Raw genomic sequence first — 15,000 nt, 5'->3', positions numbered from 1 at the left:
CAGCCTCACCTCCGCGGCGAAGTCGCTGACATCGTACACCTTGCCGTGGATGACGAGGCACAGGCGGCCGGCCGCGGCCCGCTGTTTTACCTCCTCCATCCGCATCAAACTCTCGCCCGCCATCGCCATCTTCCTCCTCCGATCTCTCGCACGGGCCGATTGCTCCGACCACGTGACACCCGGAGTGGGAGGAGTTGAGGGGGTGAGGGGGTGTGGCGAGCTGAGTCACGTGGTTTCCGGGTGTGTGTGTGGGGGGGGATGTGACGGTGAGAAACCACGTGGCAGAGGTCGCAACCGGGTACCCGATACCCGTACCCTACCCGATACCCGGCTACCCGGCTACCCGGACCGGGTATCCGCTTTTGCGATCCTGGTGCGGCCGGGTACGGGTAGGCCGTGAGTCACTGGTGAGTAACCGTTTGTCACTCATTTCCTAACGTCTTGTCTCTTCTCACAATTCAAGTTCCTAGAATCAACCCACCCACGCCTGCAACATGGCTTCATCCCAGAGGTCGCAATCAGGTACCCGATACCCGTACCCTACCCGTACCCGACCGTACCCTACCCGGCCGGGTACGGGTAGGGTACGGCCGGGTACGGGTACCCGTTTGCGACCCTGGTGCTGCCGGGTACGGGTACGGGTAAGGAATCAAAACCCGTTTGCGACCTCTGCCACGTGGTCTCAAAGTGCACCTGGCCTGGCACGGGCGCCGTGGTGACATCGCCGTCACTGAGGGGGCCGTCCATAAATGACGTCACGCGATTTTGGACGATTTTTGACCCCCCTCCCCCTCGTCACGCGGCGTCACAAAAAGTCAGACCCCTCCCCTCAAATATGACGTCACAAAGCTCTGCCCGCCCCCCCCAAAATAAAACATGCTTCAAATCGCTTTAAACTATTGTCATTGTAGTGCGTATTTAATGTGGCGCTGCACTCTGATGTTGTAGGAGAAAACATTTATATGTATTTAAAGTTGCGCATTTTGATGTGACGTCACATTTCTAAAACCCCACCTCGTTAAAAATGTCTGACCCCCCTCCCCCAGGTGTGTGACGTCCTTTATGGACGGTCCCTGAGTGGCAAATGGCGGGCGTTGGTTATATTGGTTGGGTTTGGCACAGTAGGGGGCACAGGTGGTGCATTTACCGGTCATCTCAGTCGACCAACCCATGGTACCCGGGTCTGCCCCGAGACCTTCCTGTCAGCGAGCCTTCTGCACTTCACGTGGCCTCAAAGTGCACCTGGTCTGGCACAGGCACCGTGGTGACGTCACCGTTTATTAGTGGCGAATGGAGGGCGTTGGTTATTGGTTGGTCTTTGGCACAGTAGGGAGAACAGCTGGTGAATCGACCAGCAAGTCATCTCAGTCGGTCAACCCGTGGCACCTGATGGGTCTGTCCCGTGACCTTGCCAGCGGGCGTTCGATACGTCACGTGGCCTTAACGTGCACGTAGCCTGGCACGTGGTTGGGTTTGGTAAAGTGAGGACCACGTGGCTTTAGGGGGATGAAGGGGGATGCGTGTGAGGGGAGACCACGTCATTGGTTTTGTAGAATGTGCAATCAAGCTAAGCCTCACAGCTCGCGATATCATGCGATACCAGATCGACGATAATCGTATCGTCCACACTGGACTGATACATTTTGTGATGATCGTATTGTTTCTTGTAAATTTCGGCTTTTCCGGAGGAAAACATTTCTGGAACGCCGAATGCAAAAATTAATTGTAAGTAAATAGCCACTGTACGGTACCTATTTAATTGAAGCGGCGCTTTAACACATTCCTGCGGAGGGAGCTGGTAGGAACGTCGGGTTGCTCGGTCAATGGCCAGGGTCAACGGCGGCGTGGTGTCTTCCGCAAATATGCCTGTGAGGGCGGGCACAAGCCGGCGTGAGTAGATTAAACGTTGCGTTTTATAAGGGCACCACGGGGTGACCAGCCCCACCCCTCCCACCCCAACCTTCCCACCACCCAGCCCCTCCCCACCCACCCCCACCCCTCCCACCACCCAGCCCCACCCTCCCCTCCCCACCCTCCCCTCTCCACCCCTCCCATTTTTGGATGCACGATGGACGGACACAATAATCCCCTGTGGGCTGGTGTAACCAGGAGGTTCCTACCAATATAAACTGTTTTACTGGGGTAAATCCCAATGCAATGGTGACAATCGTGACGTAATCGTTCTCGTGACATAGTACGGCGTGATGTAACCGTGACGTAATACGGTGTGACGTAATCGTTCTCGTATTACAGCAGCAGCGCATGTGCGAAACGGATTGTGTTCAAAGTTGCAACAGCGAGAAGACTTGTCTCATCCGTGCGTCGAGCGATCTTCCCATTGCAGAGCCGCTCGATTAATCTTTATTCCGAGTACAGAAAAGCACAAAACGCAACGCGATAAAAAAAAGTCATAATTGCAGCTTTGAAGAGAAACCACCTGATGACGGATGCTTGTGTTGCACCCGAAACGTCGCGATTTGTTTTATTTTATACCCACGTGACTTTACCGAAAGAACCAAAGAGTATAGAAACCGATAGTTGATCATCGCGATATCGCGGGTCTTGTATAGCCGATCGTGACATACTACGGCAAACTCCGACACGGAAAGTTGGGCCAACATTATTCGTGCGAATCCAGGACCACGATCGCCATGCGTCGTTTTTCCCAGTCGTCGGCCCTTCCTCCGACCTGGAACACAGCCACCACCACGCCTCCCCCCCACTCCACATTCGCAGCGCTGACTTTTTAAATCCTTTATATTAAGTTCACTTGCTTGCTTGCGCGCTTGCTTGCTTGCGCGCTTACAACCGTGCAAATCTTTCGGTCGTGTTTTAACCCACTTCCCGTGATCCAATCGAGCTGACATTTTCCACACAGACTCGTTGTGCGTGACAATTTTCGTGAAACATTTTTTCCTAAATTTTACACTTTTTGGGAAAAAAAATGATATTTAATTACCAATTGCTTAATGATGGCAGGCAATCATCTGACCCATAGGTGGCAGCCATCTCAAGCCAGAGGACGAGAGGACTCTAGCCGCCACGCATATAAAGGATTTATAGTGAAAAACTTTGTTTTTACGGGTAAATTTTTTACCCACCCCTTCTTGAAGCGCATTCTCAAACGCAACATCTTCTTTTGTTTTCTTAGGGTTTTTCGGTAAAGTCACGTAGTTAAAAAATAAAAATTAATCAAAGTAAAATTAAAAATAAAATATTTTATTTTTATTTTACTTTTCTTAAAATAAAATATTTTATTTTTTATTTTACTTTTATTAATTTACATTTTTTACGTACGTGACTTTACCGAAAAAAACCTAAGAATATGAATCCTTGCAGTCACGAAAGCTTCAAATCTAGAATCTTCTTTTGTTGATTTCACTCTTTTTACTTGAGCGGATCTCCGAGCTGAGCTCCGCGCCCCAGTGTCACCGCTGGCCTTCGGGGCGAGTGAAATCGATGCGCGTTACAAATTGGAATTGTTTAACACTTCAAGGCTTTCGCGACCAATATCCATAAGAGTTTTTTTTAAGCTCGTTGTAATAACTGGCGAAACGTCGTACTCAGATTGTAGATGTTGTGGCTTGGCTCTCCAACACACCGGTTAGTGCTGTACTAGTACACTACATTATACACTACACTACTATACACTACACACTACACTACTATACACTACACTACTATACACTACACTACTATACACTACACACTACACTATTGTACACTATACACTACACTACTATACTACACTATACACTAGTGCTGTACTAGTGACGAATTGGCCACGTTCTGTTTACGTGACAACCCTTACTAGTTGGCTGTGTCAGGTGGTGGCAGGTTTTACGACACATTTATACATTTACGCGATCTAAGCCAAAACATTTTTAAATCATCATTATTTTTCATTTTTAAAGTACACATTTGAAAACTTTGCACGTTCACCCCCCCTCCCGCCTGGCAGACTCGAATGCTCACCCATTGTGAGGCCGATGCTGCCGTGAACCGTAGGGACAGCTGCCACTGGGGGGCAGGGACGTGGGTGTAGGGGGGATCCCATAGACGAGGCAGCTTCAGGGCATCGGGGAATGGTTCAGATGTTAAGAAGCTTTGGGATTCTAGATTTGAAGCTTTCGTGACTGCAATGATTCATATTCTTAGGTTTTTTCGGTAAAGTCACGTAGGTAAAACATTTTAATTTAAATTAATAAAATAAAAATCACGACGTTTCGGAGGCAACACAAGCTTCCGTCTTCAGGTGGAACCGTCACAGCACGATAGCTGTATCAAGTGATAGCTGTATCAAGTGATACAGCAATCGTGCTGTGACGGTTCCACCTGAAGAGGGAAGCTTGTGTTGCCTCCGAAACGTCATGATTTTTATTTTATTCTCATTTTACTTTTATTAATTTAAATTTTTCACCTACGTGACTTTACCGAAAAAACCTAAGAATATGAAGCTTTGGGATGCCAAGGCATTCAAGTGGAAGCCCTAGTACCTGGCTAATCCCTTGCCCTTACGGTGTACGTATCGGCCCTCGGTGCCAATCCACTGCTGGATGAAGGCCTGCCCCACGTCTGTGCGCCGCAGGTTGGTGAATGACGTGGGGGCGTAGATGTGCTGTACAACACCACAGGGGAGTTTGTAGCACTGCCCTGCGCTGCCCACCACTAAATATAACGCCTGGTATTCTCTCCCTCTCTCTCCACGTCTTTCTCGGCGTCCATTTCCTCATATCTGTGTCCATCTCCTCACGTCTCATCTCTCCCCGTGTCACTCTCCCCGTGTCACTCTCCCCGTGTCACTCTCCCCGTGTCACTCTCCCCGTGTCTATCTCATCTGTCTCCCCATGTTCGTCTCTATCACCGCGTGTCTGTATCTCTCTCCACGTCTCTCCCTCCCCATATCCTCAGCCGTGCGCGTCCGATTGCCTCATTCATTACCCATCGACATCTGCGTGAACGATACATTTAAAGTAACAATGTCCTGCGCTTGCATATGATCATTTTGAGACATTTCCCTCAATATTCTCATTACGCGTTATCACATTTCAACAATTTTTTTTTTTTACATTTTTTTTTTATTGTCACGTAATTAAAGATCTCTTATTCAAACTAATTTGTGTCCCGCACCCCGTGTGAAATGCTTGGAACTATTTTTAAAAGGTATACAACTTTTTGATTCTACAGTAGTTTGCCAAACAATTGCATAGTTCTTTCGGTATCCAATTCATCTGATATTATAATTCTTGTATTTTTTTTTTATTCACACAAGGAGGCAATGGCCCAGATAAGAAACACTAAACGACACACACGCACAGCACACGTACAGCACTTCTTCCTGGCCGGAGTGACCTCACCCACCACCACAACAACAACAACACAGGTCACCGGCACATTTCACGAACCGCGTCGCAAAACACAACTACCACACGCAGTTTTCCCACTCTCGGTCGAATTTAATTACAACGAAAGCTGGAGTCTTGACACAATACAAATTGTTACCACTGTAACGATCAACAGCAGTAGGGACAGGGAGCAATGCACGCCCTCCGTACAGGCCCCTTACCCTCCTTGGCTTAAAATAAAATTCCCTGCGGCCGATGCCACGGCTGGCAGGCAGAGCACCATGTTCTCTCTCTCTCTTCCTCTCTCTCTTCCACCCTCTCTCTGCTCCCTCTCTCTGCTCCCTCTCTCTTCCACCCTCTCTGCTCCCTCTCTCTTCCTACCTCTCTCTGCCACCTCCATCACATGGCCTTCACTTTGAGCTGCTTCATCTTGGTTTGCTTCCGCTCCATCTTCTTCTGCTCCCGGCGCTGCTGCACCTCCTGCAGGCAGGACACGGCGTTCAAACGGTCGGCGTTTTACCAAAAGTGCGCACACACACACACCCACGCACACGCACGCACACACACACACACACGGAAGAATCCACCGCCCATCGCTCCCCGAGGTCCCGTCGTCCATGAGAACCCGAGGAGACCCCGCGACCCAAAATAAATCTCGCCGCTTCCAGCCCCATCCCCCTCACTCTCCTTGTCCCCCACCCCCCTCACCCCCCTCCCCTCACCTCGAGGCGGCGCTGCTTGTCGGGGTCCTCCTCGTTCATGATGCGCTCCTTCTCCGCGCGGCGCTTGTCCTCGCGCCGCGTCTGCGCCGCCTCCTGCCTCTGCGCGTGGCCCAGCCTCTGGTAGAGCTCGGCCACGTGCGAGCGGTTGCGGTCCGCCTTCTGCTTGGCCTGCGACATCGAGCGGCGCGGCACGAGGAAATGCTCACGGACGCTTTCTCGTGGGCACTCTCCCCCCCCCGGGCGCTCCCCGCCAACGCTCCTCACCGACGCATCTTGCCGACGATTCTAACCGACGAATCTCGCCGATGCTTCTCACCGACGATTTTCAACGACGCTTCTGACGCATCTCGCGGATGGCTTCTTAGTGAAGCATTTAACTGACGCTTCTCACCGCGTCTGCACCCGCCTGCCCGCCGCCCCCCCCCTCCCCCCCCCCCCCCCGAGTGCCAGAGTGGGGTCTTCACCTCCTTGCTGAGCCGGATCTTCCTCATCTTGTCGATGCTGTAGATGACCATGCTCATGAGCGGCAGCATCGCCTCCATGTCCTGGGTGGAGCTCCTGCCGTTCCCTGGCACTGCGCACATCCCCAACGAACAACCGGCCACCTTTAGTACTGCCGGGGCCCAGCGGTAGAGGCGGTTGGACCGGTTCGAATCCGGCGGGCCGCCCCGGTTAATGCTGCGGTTGTGTATTAACCATGTGATACTACGCGTCATCCGCTTCACAGCGACCGTGAAAAATCCAGTGCCATGCCGTCCCCATCCTTCCCGTCTCCGCACGTGGTCCCCCGCCACACCGGGGTGGGGGCAGTGAGCCCAATTTCCCCCCCCCCCCTTCGTTGGGCACCTGTCGCGCCGAAATCAGGGGCTGCTGTTTGGGGAGTTTCTGTCCCCCCCCCCCTCCGTTGTGTGATCGGCGTTTTGTACTGGGCTCGCGTTGAGTCGTCATAATAATAAAAAATGTAAACCTTAAATTTCGATTTAAAGCTTTCGTGACTGCAGGGATTCATCTTCTTGGTTCTTTCGGTAAAGTCACGTAGAAGGGAAATAATAAAGTAATAAAAATAAAACAATCAAATAATTCTCACGACGTTTCGGCCACAACGCAAGCAGCCGTCTTCAGGCGAAGACCAGGTCTGTCGGGGAGACAGCTGAGAAATTGTAAACCTATTTTATTATTAAAAAACATTTAAAAGACCTCGTAGCGTCATTCTAAGACGAGTAGAAGGCCGCTCTACGTACCGGCATCGCTCGCTTAAATAATTCCAAAATGGGGAATGGTTACACCGCGGTTGACTTAATTGGGGAAACAAGTGGCATGAGTCTTCCCACGACAGCAGGATCCTCCCCGAGTCTTATGAAATAACCTCAAACCGGGCTTTTCTCTTGTCTGTATGTCCAACTTCTTTCTCACCGTGCTAATCGGAGGTGCCGGGGAAGGACGCACAAACTAACACACACAAAGTCTTGTGAGTCTTGCGATGCGAAACACGCGTTGGCACTCACGACGTTCACGTTTCACGCATCACCGCGACACCTTCAAATCGTTGCGTCACCATCGTGGGAACTCTCCACTGGCAAACATTTATTTTTTCCCCCCCCCGAGCAAACCCAAACTCACCGTTAAATGTAAACAAAAGGGTCTTCTGGGTTTCCGGCGGCTTGACCGCTTGCCCCTCTCTAAAGAAGACGAGAAAAATGAGGTGTTCCTGCCGTTAGTAAACGACGGTGGTGGCGACCGTGCGCGGTGCACGATGTCGACTACGTGCAACCCCCCCCCGGCGCCACCCCCCCACCCCCCGCCGTGCCCCCACTTACTCTTGAACAATTTTGGTTCCCGAGTATTGATCGGAGAAGTGCATGGACTCGATTTTCTCCGCGTTGTTCTTCAGCAAGGTGACCATCTGCAAGGCAAACATTTGCATTCGGTGAGATCGCGTAAATATATAAATGTGTGTCGTTACGCCCGCCACCACCAGACACAGCCAACCAGTAAGGTTTGTCACGTAAATAGAACGTGGTCAATTCGTCACTAGGACAGCACACCGGTGTGTTGGAGAGCAAATCCACAGCATTTACAAACATTTGCAACCGTGACATTTAAAGTTACGCTTGTTACACCGAGGTCGTCGCTCGTTACACACCAGGTGCCAGCTGCAAAATGACCCCAGTACCTCGCTGATCTCTTGTACGCTGAGCAGGTGCCCATGGAGCAGTGCGGTATGCAAGCCTGTATTAATCATACCATAATACGACAAAAGATGTTTCTGGCTGGACAACTGTGGTGGTGACTTCACCGCGCGAATCCCGCGCGGCGGTGACGTTGCGCGCATCCCACAGCGTCGAGCTGGGTTCCCGCGTCGCTCGACATCCCACACGCATCGACGCGCTGCTGTGAATGTTTTGTTACTGGATATTGGGGAAAAAGTTTTGCTGGATTGGCTGGAGGGGGAGGGAGGGGATGTAGGGAGAGAGGAATGTAGGGAAGGAGGGAGTAGGGAGGGGAGTAGGGAGGGGAGTAGGGAGGGGAGTAGGGAGGGAGATGAGTAGGGAGGGAGGGAGTAGGAGGGAGGGAGGGAGTAGGAGGGAGGGAGGGGAGTAAGGAGAGAGGGGAGTAGGGAAGGAGGGAGGATAGAAGATGGAGGGACGGACACAAAACACATGGACGCTGCGAGTACAAACGGAAACACAAAGTTACAGACTTCTCAGAGCAGAGCGACGCGCCGTGGAGGTTACCCGGTCGTCCAGGATGGCGTCGGACACCTCGCCGCTCTCGCTGAGGATGGCGACCGAGTCGGGCAAACCGAAGCGTGAGCCGGACTTGGGCTTCTCCGGGCAAAAGTGGCTCTGGTTGGAACGACATGTTCACGGGGAGGAAGGTCAACGCCGCCACCGCCATGGGCCCCTCGCACGACTTGCGGATCAACGCGACGCGCTTTGACGACAGAGACCCCTCGACGCGTGCGGTAACGTTGCTCGAGGGCTGTGCACGTCGACTGCCTCGCTTGCGACTAATCTCTCTGTTGATCGGCGATCGTTTCGCGGGTGAGCACCGATTTTTTTTTGCGACTGAAATCAAACCCGCTTTCAGATTCAGAATCTTTACTGAGACTGGAGGAATCTGGATGAGCTATAAAGGTCTCTTTCACAGACATTTACAACAACAAACAATGCAAAAACACGATCGGAGTGCAAAGTATAGGAAATGTAAGCGAAGTAAATTACTTAAAACTTATTTTACCGGATAAATCCGACTGATCAATTAGCTTCTTTGTCAGAAACGACCCAGCAAAAAAAAATAGCAGCTCAACGGAGTGGCTTATCGCGTTCAACGTCCACTGCGGAGCGGACGACGGTCTCGCCCGGTGAATGTTTGCCGAGCAAAACCAAAACTCACCAGGTCCTCCAGCTCCTTGTGGAGCTTGGCAACGGTGCGCTTGCTGCCGAGCATGAACACCAAGCTCTCCATGTCTTCCGCGTTCATCGTCACGCTCACGTGCTGTCACATGCGGTTGAACGCACGCACCCCACCACACGCGGTGAGTCCAACATCTCCCGTCTCAATCGGCTCGACCGTCCCTCCATTCGTTGCCCGCACTCCGGATCATCCCTAATCCACCCGCGCGCTCTCCCCGCACTCCCCGCTCCTCCACTTCGCAGCTCGCTACTGCTCGCTGCTTCCTTTTCTCTTCTTCCTTCCTTTCCCCCCTCGCCCTCTCATCCCCGACATCTCGGCCCACTCATTCCATTCTGCCCCTCTTCCGGCCTGGTTGTCTGTATCATTTCTTTCTTCCTTCCTGCCGCTTCATTGTGAACCCCAGTTGCTCCCCCCCCCCCCCCCCCCCCTTGTGCGTCGTTTGGAAACTTCCGTCCGGGCAACCCTTCCCTTTCCCGTTCCTTTCTTCCTCTCTTCCCATTCATTACATCCTTTACTTATGCTCCTCCCCCGCCCTCACTCTTCGCTTGGTGCGCCATGGCCCAAAAAAGTTTTTACGTAAAAACAATTGTCCCTCAACCCTTGTTATTTGTTTCCGAAATTCTTTCCCCCATGTGCATCCCAACCGTGCAATCGGCCTCGCGTCACGGGACGAGGCACCCCTTTCGGAAAATTCTCGCATAGCAGTGGCAACCCCCCCCCCCCCGCCCACCCCCCCCTTTGTTGGGAGAACGGCCCCAGCCAGCGGAAGGGGATTTCATCGAAGGGCCACATCCGAGAGACGGGCGACCTCTGGTCCACACACAGTTAGGGTGCGGCGCTTCTCGCTCACACTGCATGTGAGAGTGAGGTCCCGTCGCACAATGGTCAAGGCGGTAATTCAATCGTCGGGGGACCAAAATTTTGCCACGTCGAGTGCAGAACCACATTTCCGACGATGGGTTCTTTTTTTGTGTGCGGTTATTGGGCGACCAGACTGAAACTGTCAACTCACTAGCACACGAGGACCCGATTTAATCGCAGGCAGCTGCCTGGACTTGAACCCAGGACCCTCAGCCCTCTGACCTCTGACCCACAACCGGCGGCCTCCTACATCTCTCAGTATCACCGTCAGGCATGCGGACCGAGATCTGTGTGCGACATCACTCGGCCACGCCGGCCAGAGACACTCACAATGCTGTCGGATGCCGGCCTCATCATTCGGGTGAGCAGGCTCAGGAGGTCTTGCCGCTTCAGCAGCTGTGTCGGGGTGGAGGCATCGTTACCAATGTTAGCGTGACACAACAACAACCACGACCGACATTCGCCACTAAGTGGCGGCCACGTTAAGCACGGCGCTTGTGCCGGACTACCGTGGACTTCGAGGCCACGTGAAGTGTCGAAGGCACGCAGGCAGGAGGTCATGGGACGCGCCCCAGGGGCCATCCATACCCGGTACGGATGTCTGTGTGTCTCTGTATACCGCATTTATATCCACCGAGTCTCCACGTGCCTCTACGCATCTCTGTGGGCTTTACTATACAGTCCACAGTTTGGGTGTTGCACGGACCCGCAAAATCGCCGCAACTACCGTTGCTGCCCCGGTGTGTCTCTACTTTTTTTTTGTTTTTCAACAAAACAACTCACAGGCCAGCTACAACGCATCCCAGGGTTCACAACGTCAACCGTGTCGCTACTTTAACGGCAGCCGGCATCGGCCATGTCGACGCTTTACTCGGCCCAAAAAAGTCCTACCTTGAGATGCACGAGCATCCCTTCGCAGCAGGCTCGTCCCGAGCACCACAGGCTGAACACGTGGTCGTTCTCCTGGGCCAGCTGCAGGGTGCTCGTCGGCTCTTTGTCCGTGCCGTTGTCACCTGAGCGGTTGCGGTCGATAAGAAGAGACGAGACTCAGAAAGCGATCGGCATTTTACGTCAACTCGGGGAGGCGTTGGGGGGGGGAGGTAACAGCGGTGGCTCAAAGCGCGGCTTCTCGCCATCTCTTTCTCGCTTGCTTTCCGTTGGACGCGGTCAATTGCGTTCCAAAAAAAAAGGAAACGATTTCCCCACAAATAACGTGACGGTGAATGTGTGCCGAGATACGGTGCGCTACGCACGCCAGGCAGTGATTTGGCGGGACAATTCACTGAGGGTACACCGCCGCCGCGTTGTCGATTGCTCAGAAGCCGCGTTATAACGGTGCACATTCCATGCCATAACGGCGCGTGTTCCCGCATTTTAACGGCGTGCAGTCCGTGTTCCCGAATGGAAGAACCACGTTACAGCAAAAACACGCCGCGTTTGCGAACAACGCGCGTTGCCAACACCGCGCACGTTTCCAACACCGCGCGTTGCAAGCGAGGACTTGCCGTCCTTGCGCTCACCCCACGGGACCTCTACGCAACTCTACGGGTCCGATGAAACTCACCGACGAGGGCAAAGTTGGTTTCCAGCAGGCTGCGGTGGGCGTTGAACCAGGCCTGAGCCAGCTGGTTGTTCTTGTTGCGCCCGAACAGGTAGTTGAGGATGTAGGCCGAGAGGCCGGCCGCCATGAGGATCTCCAGCTGGTAGCGGTCCCAGCCGGTGTGCATGCCCAAGGGGACCTGCAGGAAACCGGTGGATCTCAACGTCACCGAAACACGCCCCCCCCCCCCCCCCTTGTGTCCGTACGCGTACGTCATCGGGAACGAAACCGAAAGGAAAAACTGATGACGTTCATCAGAATAATTATCATTCAAATTAAAGTCACGTAGAATGGAAATAATAAAATAATACAAATAAAAGATAATAAAATAATTCTCACGACGTTTCGCCCACAACGCAAGCAGCCGTCCTCAGCAGCCGTCCTCAGGTGAAGAACAGGTCTGTCGAGAAGACAGACCTGTTCTCCACCTGAGGACGGCTGCTTGCGTTGTGGCCGAAACGTCGTGAAAATTATTTTATTATGTTTTATTTTTATTATTTTATTATTTCCATTCTACGGTTTTACTGTTATACAGCGGTCTCTCGGTTTACGATGCCATCAATTAACGATATTTCGATTACCGATCCGCCTCCCGTAGGGGTCCCATTATTATTCACGATACATTTTTGTGAATAGATACATGTTGTATTTTCATACGTTCGATTACCGATACATTCAATTAACGACGGTTTTCGTGGAACCAATTAATATCGTTAACCGAGGGGCCGCTGTACGGTGTTTGCCATCCGTGCAAACCGCCGATCGAATCGTCGCCGTGGAATTTCTCACGCACCGCTGCATTCGTGCGGAGGCCTCGCCGGGACAACCACAGCCAAGCGGGGAAGCAAAGCAGCTGGAATCGGCGCCCAAGTTCCGTTTGTGACGTTTACGGCCAACCCCACCCCGCGAGCGTTTGCGGGTCACACGAGAGTTGCACGGGGCAAAACGAGAGAGGGGCCCATTCGGGCTCAACCGGAGGTCGCAAACGGGTTTTGATTCCTTACCCGTACCCGTACCCGGCCGCACCAGGGTCGCAAATGGGTACCCGTACCCGGCCGGGTACGGGTACCCATTTGCGTACCCGGCCGGGTACGGGTACCCGTACTCTACCCGTACCCGTACCCTACCCGAAATGAGTGACAAACGGTTACACACCAGTGACTCACGGCCTTCCCGTACCCGGCCGCACCAGGGTCGCAAATGGGTACCCGTACCCGGCCGGGTACGGGTAGCCGGGTATCGGGTAGGGTACGGGTATCGGGTAGGGTACGGGTATCAGGTAGGGTACGGGTATCGGGTAGGGTACGGGTATCGGGTAGGGTACGGGTATCGGGTAGGGTACGGGTATCGGGTAGGGTACGGGTTTCGGGTACCCGGTTGCGACCTCTGGGCTCAACCCCCACTCGTCTCGAACGGCTGCAGCGCGCAAATTCCCCGTCACGGCGCCGGCCCGCGGCGAAGAAACGGGAACCCGGCGGGAGCGGCGCCACGTCGGGGGTTGGCACCCACGACCGAGGCGCGAGAGACGCCTGCTCTAGCTGCGGGCTCCGTGCTCGGCGGACGCACGAGGTGCCGCAAGCGACTGACCTGGCGGATGTGCAGGGGCTGCTCCCCCTGCCGCTTGGGGGTGGCTGGACCGTCCATCCCCTCGAATTCCTCCTCGTCGTACACGTCCCCTTCGTCCACCTGGGCAGAGTTGGGGGAGCCGCGAGATGTTAGCCACCTCGCCTGGTGTGCAGGAGGTCGTGGGTTCGATCCTGACCCTGAGGCCTGCTGCTGCTGTATATTTGGAGTTTGCGTGTCTCTCTCTCTCTCATCATCACGGTGACTAGGAGATGTTAACTACCTCGCCTGGTGTGCAGGAGGTCGTGGGTTCGATCCTGACCCTGAGGCCTGCTGCTGCTGTATATTTGGAGTTTGCGTGTCTCTCTCTCTCTCATCATCACGGTGACTAGGAGATGTTAACTACCTTGCCTGGTGTGCAGGAGGTCGTGGGTTCGATCCTGACCCTGAGGCCTGCTGCTGCTGTATATTTGGAGTTTGCGTGTCTCTCTCTCTCTCATCATCATCACGGTGACTAGGAGATGTTAACCACCTCGCCTGGTGTGCAGGAGATCGTGGGTTCGATCCTGACCCTGAGACCTGCTGCTGTATATTTGGAGTTTGCGTGTCTCTCTCTCTCTCATCATCACGGTGACTAGGAGATGTTAACTACCTCGCCTGGTATGCAGAAGGAGATCGTTGGTTCGATCCCGACCCTGACGTCTGCTGCTGTATATTTGGAGTTTGCGTGTCTCGCTCTCTCTCATCATCACGGTGACTAGGAGATGTTAACTCCCTCGCCTGGTATGCAGAAGGAGATCGTTGGTTCGATCCCGACCCTGACGTCTGCTGCTGTATATTTGGAGTTTGCGTGTCTCGCTCTCTCTCATCATCACGGTGACTAGGAGATGTTAACTCCCTCGCCTGGTATGCAGAAGGAGATCGTTGGTTCGATCCCGACCCTGACGTCTGCTGCTGTATATTTGGAGTTTGCGTGTCTCGCTCTCTCTCATCATCACGGTGACTAGGAGATGTTAACTACCTCGCCTGGTATGCAGAAGGAGATCGTTGGTTCGATCCCGACCCTGACGTCTGCTGCTGTATATTTGGAGTTTGCGTGTCTCGCTCTCTCTCCCCCCGTAGCGAGATGTTAACTACCTCGCCTGGTCGGGGGTTCGATCCCCGACCCTGATGATGTCTGCTGTATGGGTCTATGGGTCTTTGTGGGTCTGTCTCTGTATGATATGTTAAAAACCTCGCCTGTAAATGAGTGGTTGCCATGGAGAGAGATTGCGAATGAGTGGTTGCCATGGAGATTGTGAATGAGTGGTTGCCATGGAGACAGATTGTGAATGAGTGGTCGCCATGGAGACAGATTGTGAATGAGTGGTTGCCATGGAGAGAGAGAGTGTGACTGAGTGGTCACCATGGAGACAGATTGTGAATGAGTGGTCACCATGGAGATAGATTGTGAATGAGTGGTTGCCATGGAGAGAGAGAGTGTGACTGAGTG

The 15,000-nt window shown here is 53.2% G+C and overlaps 3 protein-coding genes across 3 annotated transcripts in view; 1 reads left to right on the top strand and 2 right to left on the bottom strand.

Moving 5' to 3' along the window:
• LOC133355850 (cytochrome b5-like) overlaps window positions 1-237 on the bottom strand; it is a 10,862-nt gene extending 10,625 nt beyond the window's left edge. Inside the window, exon 1 of the mRNA XM_061573256.1 lies at window positions 10-237. Within this exon, the coding sequence (XP_061429240.1) occupies window positions 10-129 (120 nt within the window). The 5' untranslated portion in view covers window positions 130-237. The remainder of the gene's footprint in view (window positions 1-9) is intronic.
• Window positions 1-15,000, top strand: part of LOC133355844 (cytochrome c oxidase subunit 4 isoform 1, mitochondrial-like) — a 554,855-nt gene that overhangs the window by 48,878 nt on the left and 490,977 nt on the right. The window lies entirely within an intron of this gene.
• LOC133355870 (PAT complex subunit CCDC47-like) overlaps window positions 4,430-15,000 on the bottom strand; it is a 26,260-nt gene continuing 15,689 nt past the window's right edge. Inside the window, exons 9-19 of the mRNA XM_061573282.1 lie at window positions 13,533-13,716; window positions 11,910-12,084; window positions 11,237-11,358; window positions 10,676-10,741; window positions 9,464-9,565; window positions 8,803-8,913; window positions 7,885-7,970; window positions 7,688-7,746; window positions 6,532-6,641; window positions 6,068-6,235; window positions 4,430-5,825 (exon numbers count right to left, since the gene is read on the bottom strand). Of these exons, the coding sequence (XP_061429266.1) occupies window positions 5,745-5,825; window positions 6,068-6,235; window positions 6,532-6,641; window positions 7,688-7,746; window positions 7,885-7,970; window positions 8,803-8,913; window positions 9,464-9,565; window positions 10,676-10,741; window positions 11,237-11,358; window positions 11,910-12,084; window positions 13,533-13,716 (1,264 nt within the window). The 3' untranslated portion in view covers window positions 4,430-5,744. The remainder of the gene's footprint in view (window positions 5,826-6,067; window positions 6,236-6,531; window positions 6,642-7,687; window positions 7,747-7,884; window positions 7,971-8,802; window positions 8,914-9,463; window positions 9,566-10,675; window positions 10,742-11,236; window positions 11,359-11,909; window positions 12,085-13,532; window positions 13,717-15,000) is intronic.

Source organism: Lethenteron reissneri, chromosome 52, assembly GCF_015708825.2.
Source record: "Lethenteron reissneri isolate LAM-NWPU_2019-01 chromosome 52, ASM1570882v1, whole genome shotgun sequence".
Classification (NCBI taxonomy): domain Eukaryota; kingdom Metazoa; phylum Chordata; class Hyperoartia; order Petromyzontiformes; family Petromyzontidae; genus Lethenteron; species Lethenteron reissneri.
This window is presented reverse-complemented; position numbering and strand designations above follow the sequence as displayed.